We start from the raw sequence: 24513 nt of genomic DNA, 5'->3' as shown, positions 1-24513 counted from the left end.
GTGCATCTAGTCTTTAAGGCTAAGACTGAGGCGCTCAAGTTGATTTGTGCTCTTTACCTCTCTCTGGCGTGGTGAATGTTTGTGTTTGGTGTGTGTGGCTATCTTGCATTCCCCTCTCTTGGTGCGTTTGAGTACAAGGAGATATCATGTGCGTCCTAGTTCGCATCTACAACTAGGTGGTGCCCCTTTTCTTGTTTTGTTTCTGATTGTGGGTTGTTGTTGTCTCTGATTGTGCTTGCCCCAGCCCCAATTGAGCAGCACGGGAGCCTCGAAGGGTGTTTAGAGGCCGCTCTTCTTGTTGCCCGTCCCGGACCGCCTCAATAGGATAGTGATGCTTCGTCTACATCATTAGAAGAAAGTGTAGAGGAAGGCTTGATGCAATTATGTCCTGATCTTTTTGGGATAAGTGTTGAAAAGGAAGCATCGATGCATGATGTGAAGGTCAAGGAGGAGAAGGATAGTCCAAAAGCAATTGTAGAGCCTGCCAAAGTGAATGTAAGGAGCATGCTAGAAGAGGACTTGACAGAAAAAGAAAAAAAGGAGTATGAAGACATGTTTACAGAGTTTCCAAAGCTATTCGCCATTGAATATACAGAGTTGCAAGGAGCTACAGGAGTCGAGCATAGAATCAATCTAAAAGAAGGTGCCAAGCCAAAGGTTCAAAAGCTTAGGAGAGTGGAGGTCATTCATGAGGAGGCACTTCATGAAGAGGTGACGAAGCTTTTGAAAGCAGATTTCATCTTTTGAGTGGAGGAGTCTGAATGGGTCTCTCCAGTTGTTATTGTGCCCAAGAAGAACGGAATATTTAGGATATGTGTTGATTTCAAACCTTTGAATGCTGCCACAAAAAGGAATCATTATCCACTATCCTTTTTAGATGAAATCCTCAATTAGGTTGCAGGTCATGAATATTACTCAATCATGGATGGATTTTTTGGCTACTTTCAGATCTTGATAGCAATTGAAGATCGATTGAAGACGACCTTCATTACTCCTTGGGGTTGTTTTGCCTACAAAAGAATGCCTTTAGGGCTGGTTAATGCATATGCTACCTTCCAAGGATGGATGAATAGAGTGTTTGGTTCCTACTTGGGTAAGTTCATTCGCGTTTTCATGGATGACATTGGGTGGTATAGATCAAGGGTCACACATTTGGAGAAGTTGAGGTTGAGTTTTGAAAGGTTTCAACAAGAGGGTGGGCAACTCAACCCAAAGAACTGTAAGTTTGCTCATGCGAGAGTCCATTTGCTAGGACATGTGGTTTCCCAAAATAGAATAGAAGTTGACCCAGAGAAAGTTAAGGCTTTATTGCTTATGGATCCACCCAGCAACACAAAGGATTTGGCATCATTTGTGCATAAGCTCAGGTACTTGTCACGTTTTTTCTGGATGCTATGTCAGTATGTGAATCCTCTCGAGAAATTGAGTCAAAGAGTTCAAGGGTTTGAATGGAATGAAGACATGCAACAGGCTTTTGATGGCATCAAGGAGGTATTGTGTGCTTTACCAACAGTGAGTTCTCCCAACTTGCAGTCGATTTTCTATGTATCTATTAGTGTGCTTTTGGGTCGGTTCTCTTACAAAAGCAAGAAAGGAACTTCAAGCCAGTTTATTTTGAGAGCAAGATGAAGAATGTAAGCGAGTTCTCCTACACGGAAATGGAACAGTGGGTATTCGCGTTGGTTCTTTCTTGTCGAAGGTTTAAAACCTATTTGTTGCCCTAGAAGTTCTATGTGCTCACCACATCGAATCCTTTGCCGGATGTAGTACAACATTTAAAGCCTAGCAAACGCATCTTAAAGTGGACTTTGGAGCTTCAAGAGTATGAGTTTGAGATCATTCTGTTAAAGCTTACTTGGTAGACATAGTCGTACATAAGGGGGACGAGCTTCCATCTTACCCAAGGGTTGACAAGGATGATCATAAAGAGGAAGTAGATATTACATATGCGTATACAATGATGTTTGATGGTGCATACACGAAAGTTCTTCAAAAGATAAGTGGTGGGGTAGTCATTAAGAACCCAAAAGGCGATGTAATCTTTTCTAGAGCTTACAATCTTGATGATACTGAAAGTAACAATGAGGCCGAGTATCTCACGCTTTTTCTTGGGTTGAAGCAGTGTGTTGAGTTTGGGCTGAAGAGGGTCATTGCAAAAGGGGATGCATTGCTAGTCAATAATCAGCTGCTTGGTTTGTGGAATGTTAAGAAAGACAATTTGAAGAAGTGGTTCTATGGCATCAAGAAGCTTTTGCATGAGTTTGAGAAGATACAGTTTAAGCATGTTTCTCGTGAGCAGATAAAGAAGCTGATGAGTTGGCTAGGGACAAGTTGGATGCCTTAGTAGCTCCTTAAAAGGTCAAGGAAGCCTTGTATGCAAGAAGGGAATCATTGCAAGATGTAGAAGTATTTCTTGGTAAAGGGCAATGTCCAGAGGGCATGTCAAAGGTTCGGCGTAAGAGAATAGTTGCAAAAGCAAGAAACTACACATTGGTAGGTGAGGATCTCATGCTTTATGGCAAGGATAGCATTTTGAGAAAAGTGCCGTACAAAGAAGAGACAGGCTTGATTTTGGAGCACTGCCATGAAGAAACAGGCCATCAAGACAAGGCTCGGGTTGTCTTTCGTGTTTTGAGAGCAGGTTACTGTTGGCCCTCTATGATGAGAGATGCTTATTTTTGGTGCAAGTCATGCCATGAATGCCAAGTGTTTGCAAATCGGAAGCTTTTGGCTGAGCCTCAGAAAGCTATAATGTCTTTTGATGCATTTGCAAAATGGGGAGTAGATGCTGTAGGTCCAATGCCAAGGACCAACAATGGTAAAAGGTATATCCTTGTGGTTGTGGACTATTTGACAAAATGGGTGGAGGCAAGAGCAGTAAAAGATGTAACAGCAGGAAGAGTGGCCTCTTTTTTATATGAACATGTGTGTTGCAGGTTTGGAGCTCCTATGGTTATTATTTCTGATCGTGGACCTGGATTTAGGGGAAAACTTGTTGCTACTCTCATGGAGAAATTGAAAATTCAGCATAGGCATTCCTCTCCTTACTACCCACAATGCAATGGGTTGGTTGAGAACTGCAATGGTCAAATTGTGAAGATGCTATCAAAGTATGCTAGAGAGCGTCCTAAAGAGTGGGACTTAGACTTGGAAAAGTGTTTGTGAGCTTATATAACTGCGTATAGAGTGTCAACACAGTTTACACCGTATGAACTTGTTTACGGAAAGGAAGCTCTTATACCCATACAAGTGCAGTTGGATGCCTTGAAGTTTTTGTGCAAAATGCAAGGTGAGCATAATGACAAGCTGCAAGAAAGAATTCTTTCTCTAGAGTTGCTGTGAATGAATAGAGAGAAAGCCAGTGATTATTATCTTCAACAAGCAAAGACAAGGATGGAGAAAATGAATAAGAGGCTGCCAGAGAAAAAGATCAAAGAAGGAGATTTGGTGATGAAGTATGATTCTCGCTTGGATTTTACTTTTCAGAAGAAATTGAGGGACAAATGGTTGGGTCCATACAGAGTGAAGCATGTATTTTCTAATGGCACCTATGAGTTGCAAAAACTGTTAGGTGAACGTTTGCGCTACAAAATAAATGGTTATAGACTGAAGAAATATTTTTCAAGGAATGTGGTTCCAGATGCAAATAGTCTCTTGGTTGAGCATAAATGCTCTACCTAGTGGGTGGGCAATGATGATAGATGGCTTTTGGCGTGTACAAAGTAGCATTTATATGCATGGTCAATTGTACAAAAAGATGTAAATACATGCATTTGGGAGCTTTGCAAAGTGGTTTCAAGTTCGAAAAAAGGTGCAACGTGTGCACATTGTAAATATGCGTGCCTGCGTGTCGGCAATCGAGCATACGTACATGCCTGGATAGGGTATTGAGGCCTTGGATATGGTTCTAGGTGGTTTATTTTGGCTCTAGATAATGTGTTTGAGCTTTCTAGAATGTAAATAATGCAAGTGAAAAGTGTGGGTACTCTCATCCCGCTCGAGAAGTTTGACACATGCGGTAACTATCTATTTGCGACGCCTGATCTGTGGTGCCAACGTGCATCGCCCTAGAAGTGGTCAAAAATGAAATGTGGGGATGTGGAAATGTTCTTTGGGTATTGAGGATCAAACTTGCAAAATTTGGTGAATTTTGGAGTCTGTTTGGGGTTTTTCCTACGACGAAAAATGCCCGTCAAGGGTCAAAACTGGCCAAAAATGGGCCAAAAAAGGTCAAAAAAGGTGTGAAATGGCTTCAAATTGCCACATCACTCACGATAGAGTGAGTGTTCCAGCTGAGGGAGGACTTTTGAAGAGGAATATCAACACTTTCACCCCTCTTTTGTGGGAGGAAGCAGGGTTCCTACAGGTGGTCTAGTGCAGTCCTGTTGCATTTCCGTCTTGTTTTCGAGTGTATGGAGGAGTGAATGAGATCTTTCTCTCTTCAATTTTGCACTTGGGAGAGTCTATAGAAGTTTTAAGGTTTCCATGGATGTGTGTGTGTAAGGAATTGAGGGAAGAAGGTGCGGCTTTCTGCAAGACTATGTGACCCTGTATCGGTGTCATTAGGATTGACGCTACTCCAAAGAGTCCAACAGAGTGGAATTTGGTGAAGTTTTTGCAATGGTTTGAGAGCGGCCTTTTGTGTCTGGAGTTTTTGGGTTTTTTATGGTTTTTCTTATATATTTTGGTCACCATCAAGTGTGATTTCAAGTGTTGATCACCTCAACTCACCTTGTAGTGTCTGCGAGCAGGTAAGGGCTTGTAGGTCGAGGTGTTTGGAGTTTGAATTGAGCTTGTGGGTAGAGTTTTTAGGGAGATTTTGAGTGATAGTGAGTGAGGTGAGGAATTTAAGTAAATTCCTTGTGTTGTGTTGAGTTGTCTGGGTGTGTGAGTGTGCGCACGACATCTTTTGCTCCATCAACGTCATCATCATAAACATGATTCTAAGCATGCATACTATTTAGATTTGTGCACAATAAAAAGAGAATTAGTATTATAAGACAAAAACATTGTTCATTTAAAATAAATTTGTACGTTTGCTTACTCTAATGTAGCATTGTAAGCATTGACAAAGTTCATACTATCCTTAAGTTGTATCCCTTGCATCCATCTAACATCTTTCAAAGGATAAGTTTTGAGCTTAATAAGATACCATCCGATAATCTTATCATGTCGTAGTACCTTGTCTTCATGTCGAAGAATAGCTTCGGGTTGTATCACCTCTTCTTGGTCTTCAACTTTGGGAGGGTCTTCAATAATTGGTTCACTTGGTGGCTCTCCTTTGTAGGGCTTAAGTAGGCTCATATGAAAAGCATTGTGTATGAGCCAATGGTTGGGCAACTTGAGTTGGTAAGCCATCTCATTGATGGGCTTCAAGATTTGGAAAGGACCATAGTATCTTTTTGCTAGCTTAGCATAATACTTTTGATGGCCCAAATTTTTGCCTTTCGTTTGCCTCAATCGAGCCTTAGAAAACTTAAGTAAGACCCAATCATTTTCTTTGCACGTTAAGGAACTTTTGTGCTTGTCAGCAATAGCTTTTTGCTTTTGTTGAGAGATGGATATAACCTCCTTAATCTTTTGAAAAGATTCTTGTAAGTCACGGCTATACTCATCGGCAGTGAAGATCTTCCCATTTACTTTGAGTAGCAAGGGACTTTTAGGTCTTCCCTCAATGGTCTCAAAAGGTGCTTTTCTCGTAGAAGTATGTACAATATTATTGTAGGCATACTCTACAAGAGGTAAGTACTTTTTCCATGGTGAGGGTTGATCTACTTTGATAACATAAGTATTTAGTAGTTCGAGTATCGTAAGATCGGTGATATCACTTTGGCCATCCATTTATGGGTGATAGATCAAAGAGATATTCAATCTTGTGCCTAGATTTTCAAAGAGACCTTTCAAAAAATTACTGGTCATTCTGGGATCTGTACCTGACACGATGGATGTTGGCAATCCATGGTGTTTGAAAATATGTGATATGAAGAAAGTTGCCATTTGGTGTGCCTTAATAGTCTTTTTGACCGGTATAAAGTGTGCTTGCTGACTCAACCTATCGACTATTATCCATATTCCCGTATTCCCATGGATAAACTTGGGCAATCCAAAGATGAAATCCATGGATATACATGGTGAATTTGGGATAGGCAATGGCTGGAGTAATCCAAGTTGCTTGCCTCTATCATACTTGGTCTTTTGGCATACTACACATTCTGAAACACTCTTTTATGTACATTTTCATGGTAGGCCAATAGAAGTACGTTTTTACTCCTCGGAGAGTAGGTTAAATGCCTCTATGTCCCACATAGGGAGGAGCATGGGATTCATACATGAATTTCTTACGAAGGGAGTGGGTGACACATAGCCTATTGCCACGAAGAAGATAACCATCCTGCAAGGTGAATGGTTCCTCTTTCTTTCCCAAAGCAAGGGCTGACATTATGTCTCTATAGTCAGGGTCAGTAGCATACTCATCTATCATAGAAGATAGATCATTGTGAGTACCGCATTAACTTTTGGTCGTTGTGAAAGTGCATCAGCCACTTGATTGTGTTTAGATTAAATTGCAAAAGAAAAATTTCCCACCTCATTTGCTTGTCGAAAATCTTGGTTTGCGTCATGAAGTACTTGAGACTCTAGTGGTCTGTTTGTAGAATAAACGGAGTCCCCAATAAATAATCCTTCCATGTGTCTAGGGCATGTAGGAGCTAAAAGCTCTTTCTCATAAATGCCTAAGACGCGTTCATCTATATTGACCCTTCGGATCTCATATGCTATGACATGCCCTTCTTGAAGCAAAACTGCTCCAAGGCAATCACCACAAGCACGCATTGGGCCTCAAATAGCTTTGAGAGATCCACAAACATGAGGACTGGTTGGGAGGTAAGGTTCTCTTTGAGCTTGTCAACAGCGTTTTTCTCATTAGCATTCCATAAATACTTAACGTTCTTCTTAGTTTAGTCATGTAGTGGTCCTGCTATTTGAGACAATTTTGCTATGAAGCATCTATAGTATGTCACACATCCCAATAAAGCTTCTTAGCTCATGTAGATTCCTTGGATTAGGCTATGCTTTTATTACCTCTAACTTTGATGGATCCATATGGATACCATCTTGAGAGATAATATGACCTAGGTATTGAATCTCTTGAAGGAAAAATTCTCTTTTCTTTTGGTTGAGAAAAAACTTGTTCTCGCTCAATGCTTGAAAAATCACTTGGAGATGTTACTTATGTTCCTCCAAAGACTTGGAGTAGATAATGATATCATCAAAGAACACTCTAGTGAATTTGCGGCAGGGTTTAAAGATTTTCTCCATTAGATGATTGAACGTGGCTGATGCATTAGTCAAGCCAAAAGGCATGACTAGATATTCATAAATACCAAACGTTGTGTGAAACGCGGTCTTTAGGATATCTTCATCCACTATCCTTATTTGATGATAGCGACTTTTGAGGTCAATCCTCTTGAAGTAGATAGAGCCTTTTAGCTTATCAAATAGATCTTCTACTCGAGGCACAAAAAATCTGTTTTCATAGTGATATGGTTTAGTGCTTGATAGTCCACACACATATGGTATGTACCATCTTTCTTTTGCACCAAAAGACTGGAGAACAAAAGGGAGAGAAGCTAGGCCTCACCATTACTTTCTCAACCGCTTCTTGTACTTGGCTCATGATCTCCTCTTGTTGAGCTTGAGAAACTCGATAAGGAGGCTTGTTAGGTGGTGAGCTTCCTGAACAAAGCTCAATGCCATGGTCATCGTCCCCTCATTGTGGAGGTAAGTCCATAGAGATATCATTGATGAACACATCTTGAGAATCCTTTTAGAAAATTAGACAAGTGTAACTCTTCTTGATTCCTTCCATTTATATTTGATGAAACATTAGCACCTTTTAGGAACTCTTTGACAAAAATCATATACCCACAAAGTGAGCTCTTCATTGATTTATCAAAAGCAAAAGGATATACAAGTGATTGTGGGACGACTGTCTAACCTCACTCTTATCTTATTGTAGATGTAGTGAGAACCACGAACAAATTGTCAATCCATGAGACGAAGCTGACTCGACTAGTGCATAGAGGCTACAAGAGGTTGTCAATCTCTTGGGAAAAAACAAATAACTTGCATCTAAATCAAGATACACTCAAATGACAGAAATCACCAAGAACCAATCGCTCATCGATAAACAAATCACATATGTAGCAACATCAAATGACATTCAAACATAACAAAACTTCTAGGACATGTTAATAAGACCTAAGTTCACATGCTTATTAACAACAATGGATTTTTGACTTAGTCGTTTTCGATCCAAATGCATCTAAATGCTTAGCAATGATGCCCCGATACCCCGTCTATGCTTAGTTTTTGATTTTGAAGTGTAAATTCTTACTTATGATGAAATTAGGCCGTAGGTTGATGACACCAAAAGTTACAAAATATTGTGAAATGCTTACATCAATGCGTAGAGCTCTTACGTGCGATTGCAACTCAACAAATGTGACTGCAATGTGACAACCAGAGAGGGAGTAAGAAGCACGAGAAGGAGAGAAGTGAGCCCCCTTCGCTCACGCTATGTATTTCGTTATCCAAAACATAATAATAACTTACAAAAATTGGCTTTTATACCTTAGCCAAGGTTTTTGGTGGTCAAAACTAATAATCTGGGAACTCTAAATAAAGACAGGTTGATACAATGTGGAAGCTTGTAGCCCCGATTCATCAATTGCAAAGTTTATCCGGAAAATAGGAGTTACAATATTCTCGATTCATCAATATAATAAATGCTTTTACAATGAGAGCTCCAAAAGATGGTATCCAAGTTAGCTTACTGCTAACATTCCCCCCTCCTCGCCTGTATCATCCCTTGACACACAGCTTTAGGACTGAAATAATCTTTAGGTTGACGACTGGCAAGGCGGTCTTTAAGTGCATGTAAAGCTTTCTCATATCTGATCTTTATTTCTTTGTCTGGAACCTGCAAAAGTTGCATGGTGACTCTGTTCTTGAGCTTGATGGCTGAGTAGCCTACGAATCTAGAAGTTAGGTTGCTGATCACTGGCCCAGAAGTCTTCGTTCGCCAAGTGAAAAACCTTGTATAGAATGCTTTCTCAAACGCCAACATATTGTGAGATGGCAAGAACATGCAGCGCGCATAGAAGCCATAAAGGACTTCTTTGGAAGGTTGGCTACTGAGGTCGTAGCAAAGACCTTTATTTCCCTCAAGGAACGACATCCACTGTGCTCCTACTTGCTCTGGCTCATGAGAAGCTTCAATGCATGTGAGCAACATTCGGCAAATTTTGTAGAGCATAACACATGAGAGATCAGGGAGACTTTAGAAGAATGCCATGGCATCCGTTAGGGGTTTCACCATGTATTTCTCTCTCGATGTTTCCTTTTTTGGAGCTAGCAATCTCGGATAATTCAGCCATATCGGCCGCTTCTTTGCCATTGCTTCATGTGCTTGCCATGTCCTTATTCTAGGTACAGGACAAAAAGTCGGGTCTTTTCGAAGTGCTGCAGGTGCTCTTGTGAATAGAATCAAGTATCTAGGATTCTTGTTCAACCAGCTCTTTATCCGATTTGGCTGCCTTTTGCACCTGTTTGTGCATTCACAACTTCTGTGACGAGGAGGTATCCACCTCATAAACTCAGTCCAAGCAATTAGCCAATTGAAGTCATTCAATTGCAATCCTTGCATTGTAGAGCGACTCTTCACCCCGCCGCCTTGTTGGTTGCTATACGAATATTGTTCATCTACTGCCCCGCTACCCGGTGTCCAGTGATTCCATCTTAGCTAGCACCGGCTAATGAGTAGGAACATGTGCATAATCACTCGCCAAGCAAAGCAACTCAAATGAAACGCGGGCTGGTGCTCACCGGAGCCCTCCCTCTCGAAAGTGGTGCATGTATCACATTCGCCATCGCTTATGGAAACTTGAAGGTTCAAGACTTTGTTGAATCACTGAAACATATGTGGTGCACTAAATTGGAATGTAAGCCAGAAGAAGAGTGTGAAGTGTCCCTTGCATCGCCAAATGTCCTAAAATGGCTCAACATAGTAGACCAACCAACAGTGTCTGAGGGAGCCAGCATGCTTTGAAGCAAATCTTCTGCTCGTGTTACTAGCCCTGCTCAGCTCAGTAGGTCTACTATGCAAGTGAAGTCCTCTATTGTTGGGGTAACACCATGCCTCTTGTGCATCCGTTGAAAAAGGGTGCAGCCATTGCCCACCTAACCCAATCCACTGCAAGCAGAAAGCAAGCAAGCAAGGCCCAGCTTGTCCGGCTTCAAACCTTGTCTTTGCAAATCCTCGACATAACTCGACACTAAACCTTGCACCCCCTGCAATGCAAACCCTGCAGTCAAGGAGTTCCATAACAGCAGCTGTGTTCCTAGAATGGTGCTAAACACTTTGCAAGCATCTAAAATATCGCCGCATTTCAACACGAGCGCTTCCGACGATGGCATCCTCATCAAAGCCCATCTCCACTACAAGACAATGGACAAGCATACCCTGAATAGGCTTTCAAGAGGCTAGACAAAACAAAGTCATCTGGCTCTAGACCTTTGGCTAGCATTCCTTGGAAGATCTCAAAAACTTCCGTCGTGCACCGATTCCGTCGTGCACCCATGCTGGCTATAACCAAAAATTAATGCTATCATAGTCACTGCATCTGGTTGTCCCATCCTGTCGAACACTCAAGAAAAGCTCTCAGCAATCATGAAAAAAACACTCTTGAAGGAAACCTTTGTACACTAGACTGAATCCCCCTTGACCAAGCTTGGTTCAAAATTATTTGTGGCAATTTTGATTTCTTCAAAGGAGAACTCTTGAACAGCAAGCTTCGGCATAGCCTTGTTGGGAATTGGTATCCATGAAAAGAAAAAGAAGAAGAAAAAAGCCAAGTGAGTGGTCACCCTCAGCAAGCTCCTGAATTGAAAATAAAAACAAGAAGCTCAATAGAAAGCCAATGGCAGAACAAAAATGATATTTCACCAACAAGTACTTTTAACTCTGCTTTGCACCATCACTCAAAATCATCCACATTGTTCATCACACATACCCTTAACTAATATAAACTCAGTAATAAGTAAAGAGAGTTTGGTTGGCATTTCCGTATGATTGCAATCATCTTTGCTAAAAGCAACAAGACCAGTGTTTCTTTTTTGAAGTGGCAATTGTCGTTTATGCCCTCGTGAGGTACACTAGGAAGGGTTGTGGAATCTACATGTAGAAACTCTAGCCACCTTAACCTTAATGCTGAAAATGTAGTTTTGATTGCTTGATACAGAGCAGGGACTTTCAAAGACATAACCTTTGAGATGTCATAATAGAAAAGCTACAATAGACGACGGTTAAAGCTCGGGAAGACAGACGCTGTGAATATCTATTTTGGTAAGGCTTTCCTTCTATTGTTGGTTGTTTCTTGCTAAGCCAAGAAAGACAAACATGATCCAGATGACTCTTAAGGATTGGCAACATCCCTTTGTTCTTCAGAGAGTACCTTTAGTGAGTTGTGCATTACATCTGCCTTTTTGAGAAACAAAACATAGAAACATGCTTTAAGATTTACTGGCAGCATCCCTTTGTTATTCAGAGAGTGCCTTTAGTGAGTTGTGCATTGCATCTGCCCTTCTGAGAAACAACACAAAGAAAAATGCAGTGGAGAGAGTCTCAGTTGAGAGCTGAATTATGTACCTGAGTTTTCATATATTTGATTTATTTCCACTCCTCCTTCTCGAGGAACATCGACTTTGGGATCCTTCTGTAAAGGGGGTTTCTTCTTGAAACAACAACAGTAAGACAACAATAAAAATAGCAATGGCCACCACCAGAATTCCAGCTACAGCCCCTTCTACAATTGCTCCAGTGCTGCTTTTCTTTTATGGGGGGGAAGGGGGACTACTGTTGGGTCCTAGCGGGGACCTTGGTGAAGGGACACAATCTGCACTGTTGCTCTCACACACAGGGTTTCCTGAATATCTAGATAGAGCAAAAAACTTATGTCACAAGATGTACATAATATGAAACAAGCATGGAACATCAAAAACCCCTACAATGAAAGGTAAGCTTACTTGTGACAGAGTTTGACTTGTGAAATACTAGTTGCAAGCTTGTGACCACAAGACCCACAAACATTGCAAGTAGTTTGAGCAACAATACCCTATGTAAGACAGAAAAATCTCTCAACAATCATGAAATAAACCCTACAATCGAGAGAATCAAAAAACCCATGTCCATGCCGCTGAGAGAGAGAGAGAGAGAGAGAGAGAGAGAGAGAGATTACTTGAGCCATGTGGTCTACAGAGTGCATCGCTGCTTGCAAGTTGTCGACCATGGTAGATTGCACTTGTAGCGCACCCCCTTCTGCTTATGGAGTTCACTGATTACGAGTCTTCACAAACCCCCTTGAAGCTTGCCGCCTTGCAGTGCTCTCCCCTCTTCTGGTCTGAGCATGTGACGCTCACTCTGTTCTTTTATCAGCTTTGGCCTTCTTGCTCTGCTTTTGGCTAGCCCTCAAGCTTCGGGACACAGCTGCCTCTCAGCTTTGGCCAAAGAGCATCTCCCCTCGGCCCTCGCTTGTTCTGTGGGTGGCGCCCCCTCTTGAATGGCACCTCGGCCTATACGTGCTGCTGTAGCGGTTTCTCTTGCCCTGCAAATTGCGACCCCTGTAGTATGACCCTACCTACAGCTCTCCGAACTTCTTCCATGGTAGATTGCACACTGAAGCTCGCGAGAGTGACAGCCACGCTTGCCCCCACAGTAGGCCTACTCTCTTCCCGCTCTGAGTTCAAAACCAGATCTTGAACTGAGTGGAATTTGGAAATCTCAGATTTTAGAACTAGACAGGGTACTCTAAATTTAGAGTGTTTACACACATCCCTTTTTAAGTGGGCACCTATCCAAAACATGCATCACCATTTCATAACTAGTCTTGCTTGGTGGGCCTTGCTATATAACATCTATAGAATACACTAGGACATATGCATGTGCTGACCGACTTGGGAAGGCAATGAGTGTTGGTGATTCGACTCTAGATTAGGCCAACTGATCATTGATTGAAATCTGATATCTTCTGTTTTAGTAGCACTAGAACGAGACCTCTGCCATGCGGCGCCATAGCCAGGGGGGGCTGCATAATGAGGCGCATGGGTGGCTCCTACAGTGTGGGGCTCCTCCTTCTTGTGGCCGCCCATATGCAGTTTGTCGCCGATCTTCTCCCTCATGTTGGCCATGATTTCTCCCCCTAAGAGCTGCTAATCTGTAGACTTGTCGTTGGGAGTGCTCATCACGTTGGCAAGCATGCGACGTACCCTACAACTTGATGATCTGCGCGACTGCAACACAACGTAGAGTGCACTTTTTATTTTATTCACCTGGTAGCTTTTCACGGCGAGGCGAAGTTTGGCAACGATGTTTTTTTTAAATAATACCACATGGTGGCTGCTGCGTTCAGATATCAAAAAAAGGACCTTTGGCTCACCAAGTAACAAGTCAAACACAAAGCTCTCATTGGTTGAAATGGGATGGGAATGCCTCCGCCATATTTAAGCAAGCAAACCCCCCATCCAAAAGCATACTCGAAATGGCATCAAGCTGGTTGCCAACAAGGCCTGCAGCTCCGTTTGGCAATGTGTATGCAATGTTGCTGCCATTTCCTAGTCTCAGCATATAGCACACAAGGGATGAGTGTGAGGACCTTAGTTAGGGGATACGTAAGAGGGAATCTTTAAAGTATTTAATACATAAGTCAACTTGGTGATACATAAGAATATCCCATGACTAAGGCCCCCCCACTCAAGGAATACATGAGAGGGAAGCCCTTCTGAACCTCATACAACAACAATATGGTGATCAACCCCAATATATTTTACATAGGGTAGCTGATAAAGTTCTAGTTGTCCTTAAGACTGACAATATCAAGGATCTAGATGAGAAGAAAGAGTTTGAAAAGCTACTAAACAATGCACGCACATGCAAAGATTGGGAAATTTATTATATATTACAATGATGGTTGTAAAGTTGGTATCATGGTGCAGGAGAATCTCTTGATCATGTCATTGGTGTTGCTATTGAGTTTGCATATGAAGAAGAAGAAGAGAATAGTAACTTGGATGATGTGCAAGAAGACAACAATAAATAAAATGAGGGTGCATATGTGGAGACAAAGGCAATGCAGATGGTGGTATTGATGATGATGATGTTGAAGAGGCTAATGAGGATCTAGATGTCCAAGATATTGATTCCTAGTGGCTACATAGAAGAATGTTTATGGTAGCATCGACCCCAAAAAATCTAGAAGCTACCATATCTTCTCATTGGTATAGCTATCTTAGTTTGCTAGTGGAGTAAATCAACTCTTTGAAATACCAATAACAACACCCTCATGTGAAAGATTCTTTAATTAGCTTGTTATGGCATGTGTCTTATGGCATAAGCACTTAATACCCCCCCCGGGGGGTAGGTCCCCCCTCCCTTATGCATACGGTACGAGCATGAAATATTGGGGGGCTACCCCTATTGTATACGCTTATGTCTGACCTCTAAAAACCCCCCTCTTGTACACTACGTGATACCATACAGAAATCCATAGTGAATCCCCCGGGTCTTATCACTTTTAAAAGCAGTCCTAAGGGTCTTTTGATGTGTCCATCAGCCAATTGCAATTTCATCGAGTTTGTCTAATGGCTGGTTGTCCCCAGGATTTCCATATTGCTTTCGTGGCTATGGCTATGCCTGCCCCACTATCTTGTATTCCCATGGTTTCTATGTCATTATATTTCACTAGAAGGGTGCTATTTCCTTCTTCCCCTTCATAGTATTCTCCGACTTTGTTTATTGAAACATATCTAATCTCTTTGTTATCCAATTCCTGTTTCAATTTTCCCAATTTTTTGGGATTAGCCATGTTATTCCCACCTTCTCTAGAGTTTTTTGTAGATCATTCCATAAATATGGTCTGATTTTTAGTAGTTCTCCTAAAGTAAGAGTGCATTGGATGGGTGTAGACATAATTGAATGGATGTTGTCTACCTCTGGTCAGCTCTTTTTACTTGAGTGGTTTTACACACTATGGATTCATCCTCGTTATCTCCCAAGTAAGAGGGTAATGTTTTCAAGGTCAATGGTTTGAACATTCCTAAAGCTTCAGATCCGCAATCCCCATACAAGGATTGTGCATCCATTTCCATATCATGAGTTAGACTATCCAACCAAACTTCCTCTATAGTAGCCGACTTCATAGTTAGGCTCCCATCATTAATCTCTTTAACTTTTTTCCATAAGTGTCCTGGCCAGTCTTTTTCTACGAATGGAATTCCGTCTAAGGCATCTTCGTTGCCCGACACTATAAGTTCTAGCTCTTTTGTTTCAAGGTGGGGTTCTACCACCACTTCGGATTGTTCTTTACTAGTTCTTACCACAATCTCTTTAGGTTTTGCCATACTTTCGAGCTTGGGTTTTTGTTTTTCCAACATCTCTTGAGTAATTCTTTCCAAATTTTGATAAGCTTCAAGCTTAACTGCTTCCATGTCTGGAGAAGTATAGTTTTTCCATTTGTTTTCCATGTTTTGGCCTGCTTTAAGTCCTGCTTGGTAAGCTTACAAGGTTGCATTAATTGGCTCAAAAATTTTGTCTACCAAAATTGATTCTCTAGATTTCACGGTGGTCTCCTTGATTTTGCTTCCAATTTCTTTCAATTTTTCTTGGAATAGTTTCTTTGCTTTCTCCTCAATTTTAGCCCTTTGTTTCTATTTTCTCATCTCATACCTTTTGTTTCTGCTTCTCTTGGTCTTTTGAGAGGAAATTTTTGTATTCTTTGAGTCATCAGAGGGGTGATTACCTTGATTGGAACAATCGTTTCACTCTCAAATGAGCTACTAGGTATCACTTGGACTACGTTCACTACTGTTTTTCCTTATTCAAAGGATTTTTAGGACAATCTTCAGGGAAGTGTTCTCCCTTTTTGCAACATTGTATGCAATAAGCTTCAACTGGCTTGAGGTTCTTGTCAAGCTCTGGTCATTCGTTTTCCAATGATCATCTGTACCATAGTTATGATAATTTCTAGTTCTTGGCTTAATCATGGGTCTTATCATAGGAGGTCTAACACCTTGATTAGCTACATACTAACGTTGGTGCAAGATCTGGTGTAGTATAAGTCATAGGTTCTTCCATTTGTGGTGGATGTGAATTATACCAATCTCCTTCTACCATTTCTATAGATGGACTAGGCTTTGCATAGGGTGTAGCAGGCACTAGTGATTGTTCATCTATGACTCCCTCTAGACGCATGTACTTTGCATGCACTACATTATGTCTCGGATATGGAGGTTATTGACTCAACACAGGTTGAGGTCTTTCCATACCCATTGGTGGTCTTTGAGCTGGGGCCATATTAGGATGATATATGTACATAGGTTGCCCTTGTGGTCTCATAGGCACGGATTGAACATTCCCATCATACTTTGTTCGGTAATAGCACTCATTGGTCTCATGGTTGGTCCATTTACCCTCGATTGCACACCATTTATGCAGCCTAATTGGTTGTCCTTGTTGAGGTATCCCTTGCCCTGGTTCCCTCATAGGTGCTTTTTGCATGTTATTCATCATGTCATTCATTCTTTTGAGCATGTATTTTATAGCTGAAAGCGATGCTGCAGCAGCCGTTTCCACTTGTGCTGGTTTGGTGGATGTTGTTTTCTCGCTTTGGTTATCCTTAGGGACATCTTCTTCGTTGAAAATATCACAATTGTCTCCTAAGTCAATAGCACTGGACACACACTCTTCTAGGGTTGTATGCTTCTTGCTATACAGTATAGCATGAAGTTCTTTGTTTAGCAGTCCCTCTAGAAACAATGATACTAGTCTTTCTTCTATAGGTATCTCTAGCTCTTGGCATCTTACAATGTATTGCTTCATTCTAGTTGCACAATCCCTAACAGACTCACCTTGTTTATGTTTAAAGCTATAAATTTGAGCTACCGTACTGTGTTTGATCCCCATTTTGGAGCATGTAGCTACAAATTCTTGAGCTAATGTATTCAAGTCCATGATTGACCTTGGTGCAATGTTTTGGAACCATGTCAATGCTTTTCCTTCTAATGCTTCCAAACCCCTCGAATTAAGTATGGAAATCAAATATCCATTATGCTCTTAGCACTTGTTTAAAGATTGCTAAGTGGTCATATGGATCCCCAGATCCACTGTATTTTTTGACCCACTTTTGAAAATTAGCTAGTTTGACACGTCTATTAGGTTCAACTCTCGGTCTCCTGGCAGTTGGTCCTGTTCTGAGTCCTTCAAACTAGTCTCTTGGAAATAGTGACTCATGTAGCCCTGGATTGGCTTTAGTGTCACCCACTTTTCTTCGTGACGAGGTGGTTTCTGGTTTCCTAACATTACTCTCAAAATATCTCTCACGGTGTTCATCTTTGGGAATAGTTTCTTGTCCTTGGCCCATGTCCTTGGCCCAATATCCAATCCCTTATGGAGTACCGTTGGTATTTGGTTTGTTCCACCTCCTCAAGAGTCATCACAACAAAGTTATTGTTATAACAATCCCTAAACAAGGTAGGTTGGTAGATCTGCTGAACCCTTATCTTTGATTTTGAAGACATAGATGATCTTCATGGGTGTTAGCTGTCCTGACTTGGCATGAGAAGTCCATAGAAGATCTTTGACGTTTCTATCCTCCCAACAATAGACTCCGATCCTAGGATTATCCGTACTAAGACGTTTCAAAGGCTTCAAGTCAACTTGATCGTATCCCTTGAATTCTAAAGTCGGTGATCCTTCTTTTGCGGCCATATCTAGAATTATGGTAATTACTTCTAACCCCCATTTGTCTATCATGTCAAGGTTTTTGACTTGTAAATAGTGAGTTCCATTTCTATCCATGTACATTTTTTCTTGTTTGTTTGCCCTGATTTCCTCTTCAAACTCAATACCATGGTGATCAATGCGAATAGCATACTCTTCAGTATGATCCAGGTAAACCTGAGCTCCATGGTGATTAGTTTTATAAAAAGAGAGGATGTGCTTATATTGCACTGTAGTTTCGATTTTTGAGTGAGTCAAATAGGAAGACATTTCAGATGTTGAATAAAAAAAATGTCTGAGACTTCCTCAAGGATAGTGTGCAAGGGATTGCCTTGATTTACACTTTCTTCGATGGATACTCTACTAGCGGTCTCTCCAAATATGCCTTGATTAGCTAGTATATGATCGGATCTAAGGTTTATATAGACTTGTGAAGGCCTGGATAGAGTACTTACCGTTAGATTGACTTGTTGTCAACTTCTTCCACTTGATTTGATTGCAACTTCTATCAAGCTTTCAACCCCTTGTCTGCAACTTGATTCTTGTATTAATTTTGATCAAGTTAGCTATGCTTTCACAAAGATTGTACACTTTTTGCTAACTATTGTGATTGGTCTATGTGTATCACTTCCAATAGAGTTAAGTGAGTCAACAGTTGAGTTTTTCCGATTTCACTTTTGCAAAAGGCCAGAAGACTAATCTGCAACCTGGATTGAGTGAACATGTACCAATTTGGATCCGATTGAACCCAAAATTGCCTGGTGGCCTTGTATTATGTTGGCCTAACATTGTACAAGTTCAAAAGTCAAAAATCGTGCCTCTATGTAGCAGTAGTAAATAATTGTGATTATTTACTTTTCTTAAATTTTTGCACTTTTTGGCTTGATTTACCAAGTATACAACCTGTTAAGGTCCCTCGACAAGTTTCACTAAGTTTGGACAAAATTTGTTCAAGTTATCAAACTGTTTCGTGTCCGTAGACTTGGTTTTCAAGAATCCGGCTTAAGTCCCACTTTTGTGATCCAAATTTCACCAAAATTGATTGTGTGGTCTACTTGATATGCTTGATCTTGTGGTATACTCAAATGTGTAAGATTATCAATTTTTGTAGCAGATGTATATTTACTTCTGCTATTTTTTTGCAAGTTTTTGTCTCAATCTTGACATAGATTTGTTAAGCATCTCAACTTAATCTCCCTAGCCAAGTCTCATCAAGTTTGAACAATTTTTGTTCAAATGGTCATCAATTTTGTATTTGCATACTGACTTTGCAAATTTGGCCACAATTTTCAATCCAATGATCCAAATCTTACCAAATTTGATTTGTGAGCTTATAATAACATGCTTAAGCTAGTGGTATGCTGACTTGGTCAAAAAAATTTAAAAATGGGACAGATGTAAATAATCGTGTGATTATTTATTTTTGGTAAATTTTTGCATCTTTTTCGTCACAACTGAGCATGTACACATGTTTATCACATCAATATAAGCCTATGGGTCAACTTTCCTTGAGTTTGAACAAAATTTCCTCAATTTACACTCAAGTTCTCGTCAAAAGTCAGTACAGAATTTAGTTTTTACCCAGGTTTTGGTCAGTTTGGTGATCCAAATCCTATGTGCCTTTATAAACGTTGTTTGTACACATGCATAGAGTCTGTGGTATCAACCTTGGTCACTTTTGAGCTAGAAATAAATAATCGCAATTATTTACTTGAACACTTTTTTGAACTTTTTCACTGGACAGTCTTTTCATGCGCTATTTTAAGCCTCTGAGTCAAGTCAAAACTTAATTTGGCCTAAAATGTCAAGAAAAAGTAAATAATATGAGTTTTTGCAAACTCTTGAAATTCTTACCTCAATGTATCCTTGAGCTTACCCACTGGTTTAAACAACTTTAAAAGCATACTCTCCAATCGGATTGAGTGGTTGGCAATCTTTTGGTGCTATCTCTAGCCATAGATCTAAATTTCTACAACTTCACATAAAAACTCACAATGGATTCTTTCAGAGAAAGCAATGTTTTGAAATCCACCTCGGATTTTTCTTACTCTACTCCTAGATTCTACTGCAATGGGGTTGTGAAAAACGTCCACAAACACTCGTTTTTTTGTTTTTTATGGTTTTTTGAGCTTCGATCTAAAACTTGTCTCGTCCATCAATGATTCTCAAAATCCTAATCTAATTCTAAAATCCTACAATTTTAAAGGTACTTAGTAAGTACGATTACTTCCAAGCTACCTCACACAGCAAAAGACGACAATCTTAAGCTATGCCGCTTTAAAAAGAAAGTTTTAACTCTAGGAGATCCTAGAGGAAGTATAAGTTCACAAGACGCTCGTGTTTTCTCTAGTTTAGATCTCTTCGATCCCCGTCAATGGCGCCAAAGGTGGGACCGGTGTGTAACCTCACTTCTATCTTATTGTAGATCTAGCGAGAACCACGAATAATTGTCAATCCATGGGACGAAGCTGACTCAACTAGTGTATAGAGGCTACAAGAGGTTTTCAATCTCTTGGAAACAAGAAACAACTCGCATCTAACTCAGGCTACACTCAAATGACAGAAATCACCAAGAGCCAATCGCTCATCGGTAAACAAATCACATTCGTCGCAGCATCAAATGACATCCAAACGTAAGGAAACTTCTAGGACATGTTAATAAGACCTAAGAACACATGCTTATGGTCTCAAATCCCACTTTAGGTCAAGTGCAAAATTTGTAATTATTAACAGTAGTGGATTTTAGACCTAGTCGTTTTCGACCCAGAATGCATCTAAATGCTTACCAATGATGCCCCAATACCCTGTCTATGCTTAGTTTTTTATTTTGAAGTGTAAATTCCTACTTATGATGAATTTAGGCCGCGGGTCCGCGACGCCAAAAGCTACAAAATATCGTGAAATGCTTACGTCAATGAGTAGAGCTCCTACGTGCGGTTGCAACCCAACAGACATGACTGCAATGTGACAACCGGAGAGGGAGTAGGAAGTGCGAGCAGGAGAGAAGTGAGCTTCGTTAGCTCACGCTATATATTTCATTATCCAAAACTTAATAATAACGTACAAAAAGTTGGCTTTTATACCTTAGCCAAGGTTTTTGGTGGTCAAAACTAATAATTTGGGAGCTCTAACTAAAGACAGGTTGATACAATTTGGAAGCTTGTAGCCACGGCTCATCAATTACAAAGTTTATCCAAAAAATAGAAGTTACAAGATTCTCGATTCATCAAAATAATAAATGTTTTTACAATGAGAGCTCCAAAAAATGGTATCCAAGTTAGTTTGCTGCTAATAGTGGTATAGTACAACCACACTCACTAGCATCTATATACATGTTCTTTCCCCTGTAGGTGAAGTAGATTCTCCTTTTAGGGAACTTCATGTTGGTAGCCATGCGATCAAACCATGGCACCCCTAGGATAGCATCCTCATGTTAGAGAGGAGAGATGAAAAAGTCTTCTTTGTTGACATAGCTTTGGATATGAAGCCTCAACTTCCCAATCAAGGGAGTAACGGAGGCTTGCTATCCCTTGAAAGTCGTGTCAACCGTTACAATATTTTCCATCTCAAAAGCTTGAATGCCCAACTTGGTGGCCAACTCCATTGATATGACGTTGTGAGTAGATCCAGGGTCAAACAATATGAAGGCATCATGCTCCCTTACCTTTCCCCAAGCATAGGAGAGAGATGATCCTTTGCAATGAGCATCCTCTTTTGGAGATTTAATGGTGGAAGCCCTAGAGTCTCATTGCGAGCATTTTACTTGGGGCAAGAACGATAGCCGTGTCCTTGCTCCCCACACGTAAAACACTTATGGTCCTTGCAAAAAGCTTCAAGCTCTTCAGGAGAGAGTTTGTTTTTGCCTTTGTAAACTCCCTTATCCTTGGACCGATTGTTGTTTTTGTTGTTGGAAGTACCTTGGGAAGAGTTTTGGGCATTGGTTTTTCCCTTTGCATTATTATTGTCTTTGTTTTCCATGGGCTTGACGTTTTGTCTAGCCCCTTGTTGAAAATTGGTGCGTGAAGATTAGTTTTTGACCAAAGAAACCTTGGCCAAGGTATAAAATGTTACCATATACATGTGGTAGTGATGTGTGTGAACACACTAGGACCGCCGGGGCATTTTTTCCCTCTTTAGGAGGTTTTTCCCCCGAGCATTGTATATACGCCCATCACTCTAGGGCTATCTGTCTTTCCATTGCACACTAAGTAATACACTTTGTATTGTGTGCCTTGAGCTTCCTTCGTCTTCTACAAGCTGTGTGTGTTTCTCTGAAAGCCTAATTCCAACAATTGGTATCAGAGCAGGTTGCGCCCTCCTGGGCTTAGTCGCCAGCTGCTCCAGTACATGCCTGCTCACTTTCTCCGATTTCAGTGAGCTTTGGCAAGCGTTTGCAGGTCGACAAATACTTTGGGAAATCTCATAGAGCTTGGTCTGCTCTGATTTTCGATTTGGGCTCATTTCGGCCTCCGTTTCCACTACAGGCAGGTCTGCACAGGCAATTTCGACATTTTGTGCAGAATTTATGTCAGTTCCCTTTTCTGCATAAAAGTTGCCTTATAGTCCTCTACGGTTTGTGCTATATAGCACAGGTTTCTCCTATTTTCAGGCAGTTTTCACATTAGGTGCAGCATTTACCATGGCTGACAACAACAACACAGATGTGTTCAAGATGTTTGCTACGGAGGACAGGTTGGATGGGGACAACTACCCTATGCGGGCTTATATGATGCAACATGTTCTTGTGTCAAAGGGTGTCTCGAACATTGTGCAGGGCATTGATGTACGTCCTGGTTCTGAGGATGTAGGCGATGTTGAGGATGTTGCAGGTCTTGCTGCAAGGATTGCAGTTGTTAGAGTTGTTTTGCCTATGGCAGAACAAGCTCGTTGGGATGTTAAGGATGCGCAGGCTCATGCATTGATTGTGTTGTCTGTGAAGTGCACCATTGTTCCTCACATCCGTTCAGCAAAATCTACAAAACAGGCTTGGGATATTCTAGCAGGTCTTTATGCAAGCCGCAATGAGGCTAAAATTGCTTTGCTGCGTAAAGAGCTGGAGTCGAAGATTATGCATGAGGAAGATGATATGGACACTTTCCTTGCTAGTGTCAAGGATATCAATGAGCAACTCATTTCTGCAGGTGAAGTTATTTCAGACGGTTCCCTTGTGCAGATTGTTCTTGATGCCTTACCAGATTCTTACCAGACTTTTGCTAGTACTTGGAGACTTATGACCCAAGGAAATCCTGAAGTTGTCAAGTTTGATGCATTATGCACATTGTTGTTGCAAGAGTCACTTTCTAGAAAATACAGGACTAGACAGCGTGCAGTTGAACAGGCTTTTATTGTATCTCAAAGAAAGGGTGGTAACAGCAATGCAACCACTTCTTATGGTTCTGCTGCGAATGGCAAAAATTATGTTCCTAATGCTTCTGCTGGCAGCAATTCGTCTGGAAATTTTGGTGATAAGGGCAAAAAGAAGATGCGTTGCCATTATTGTAAAGCCAATGATCACTTGATCAAGTCGTGTCCTAAGTTGAAGGTCAAAGAGGCTAAGAAGAAAGAGGGTGGTTCCACTGCAAATGTTGGTTCCACTACAAATGCAGCCATTGTTGAGTCTTCTGTGAAAGGAGACTGTGTTGCTCATGTTGATGCACAATGGGCTTTTAGCGCAGAGTGCACTTACAATCCTGCTGTCCATGATGCATGCTTGTCAGTTGCTGCAGATTCACATCTGTGGTATTTCGACAGTGGTGCTACAAAGCACATTACCTCACATCGTGAATTGTTAACCTCTCGCGACTCTGTCCCTCATGGGAATTCAGTCACTTGTGCCAACAATGCCTCTTATCCAGTTCAGGGAGTTGGAAAGATTATGCTCACTGCTGCTAATGACAGTTCCTTCACACTTGTTGATGCACTTTATGTACCTGGGATCAAGAAGAATCTCTTATCTGTATCCGCACTTGCTAGACTTGGACTTGTAGTCAAATTTGTGGATGACAGATGTACAGGTCATGATCTCAGTTTGTGTGATGAAATTGTTGCATCTGGCCTTCTGTGTCGTGGGCTGTATAAGCTCACTTTGTATGAAAAGTGTGGACAAAATTTTGCAAATGTTTTTGCAGATTCAAGGGCTATTTCAAATGCAAAACTTTGGCATGCACGTTGTGGTCATCTGAATTTTGCCAGTTTGCTACGTTTGCAGAAATCTGATATGGTTGCTTCTTTTCCGCCGCTTGAAGCACCTGTCAAACATGTTTGTGAAGGCTTTATTTTGGGTAAGATGCAGCGTTCTAAGTTTCCAAAGGATGGTTCAGTTCGGGCCACATGCAGGTTGCAGCTTGTGCATAGTGATGTTTGTGGGCCCATGCAAATTCCGTCCTTGGGCAATTACCTGTACTTCGTGATTTTCATTGATGATTACTCCAGGCATGCATGGGTTTTTCCCCTTAAAGCGAAGTCCGAAGTTTTTATGTGCTTCAAACAATTTCTGGCTATGGCTGAAAATGTCTCGAAATGTACTATGGGCACCCTCCGTTCCGATCGAGGGGGGGAGTATATGTCTCATGAATTTAATGCATTTCTGGCTAGTCGTGGGATAAAACACCAATGTACAGTGCCTTATACACCTCAGCAAAATGGTGTTGTTGAGAGGAAAAACCGGTCACTGACAGAAATGG

At 41.0% G+C, this 24513-nt stretch overlaps 1 protein-coding gene and 1 pseudogene across 1 annotated transcript; both read right to left on the bottom strand.

The window, feature by feature from the left end:
* Positions 1 to 7995: 7995 nt before the first annotated feature.
* LOC147461124 (pentatricopeptide repeat-containing protein At3g28660-like) lies at positions 7996 to 11121 on the bottom strand (annotated as a pseudogene).
* Positions 10946 to 13245, bottom strand: LOC147461123 (uncharacterized). Its single transcript, XM_086508742.1, has 6 exons — positions 13112 to 13245; positions 12478 to 12509; positions 12297 to 12376; positions 12085 to 12173; positions 11950 to 11992; positions 10946 to 11792 (listed from the first exon to the last, which is right to left on the bottom strand). Exons 1-6 carry the CDS (start codon positions 13243 to 13245, stop codon positions 11700 to 11702), a joined length of 471 nt encoding a protein of 156 aa, XP_086364868.1. The 3' UTR covers positions 10946 to 11699.
* Positions 13246 to 24513: the final 11268 nt, after the last annotated feature.

This window comes from Adiantum capillus-veneris, chromosome 3 (genome assembly GCF_014529385.1).
Source record: "Adiantum capillus-veneris isolate H3 chromosome 3, ASM1452938v2, whole genome shotgun sequence".
In the NCBI taxonomy this organism is placed as follows: Eukaryota; Viridiplantae; Streptophyta; class Polypodiopsida; order Polypodiales; family Pteridaceae; genus Adiantum; species Adiantum capillus-veneris.
Note: the sequence above shows the minus strand (reverse complement) of the source record. Positions and strands in the feature narration are given on the sequence as shown.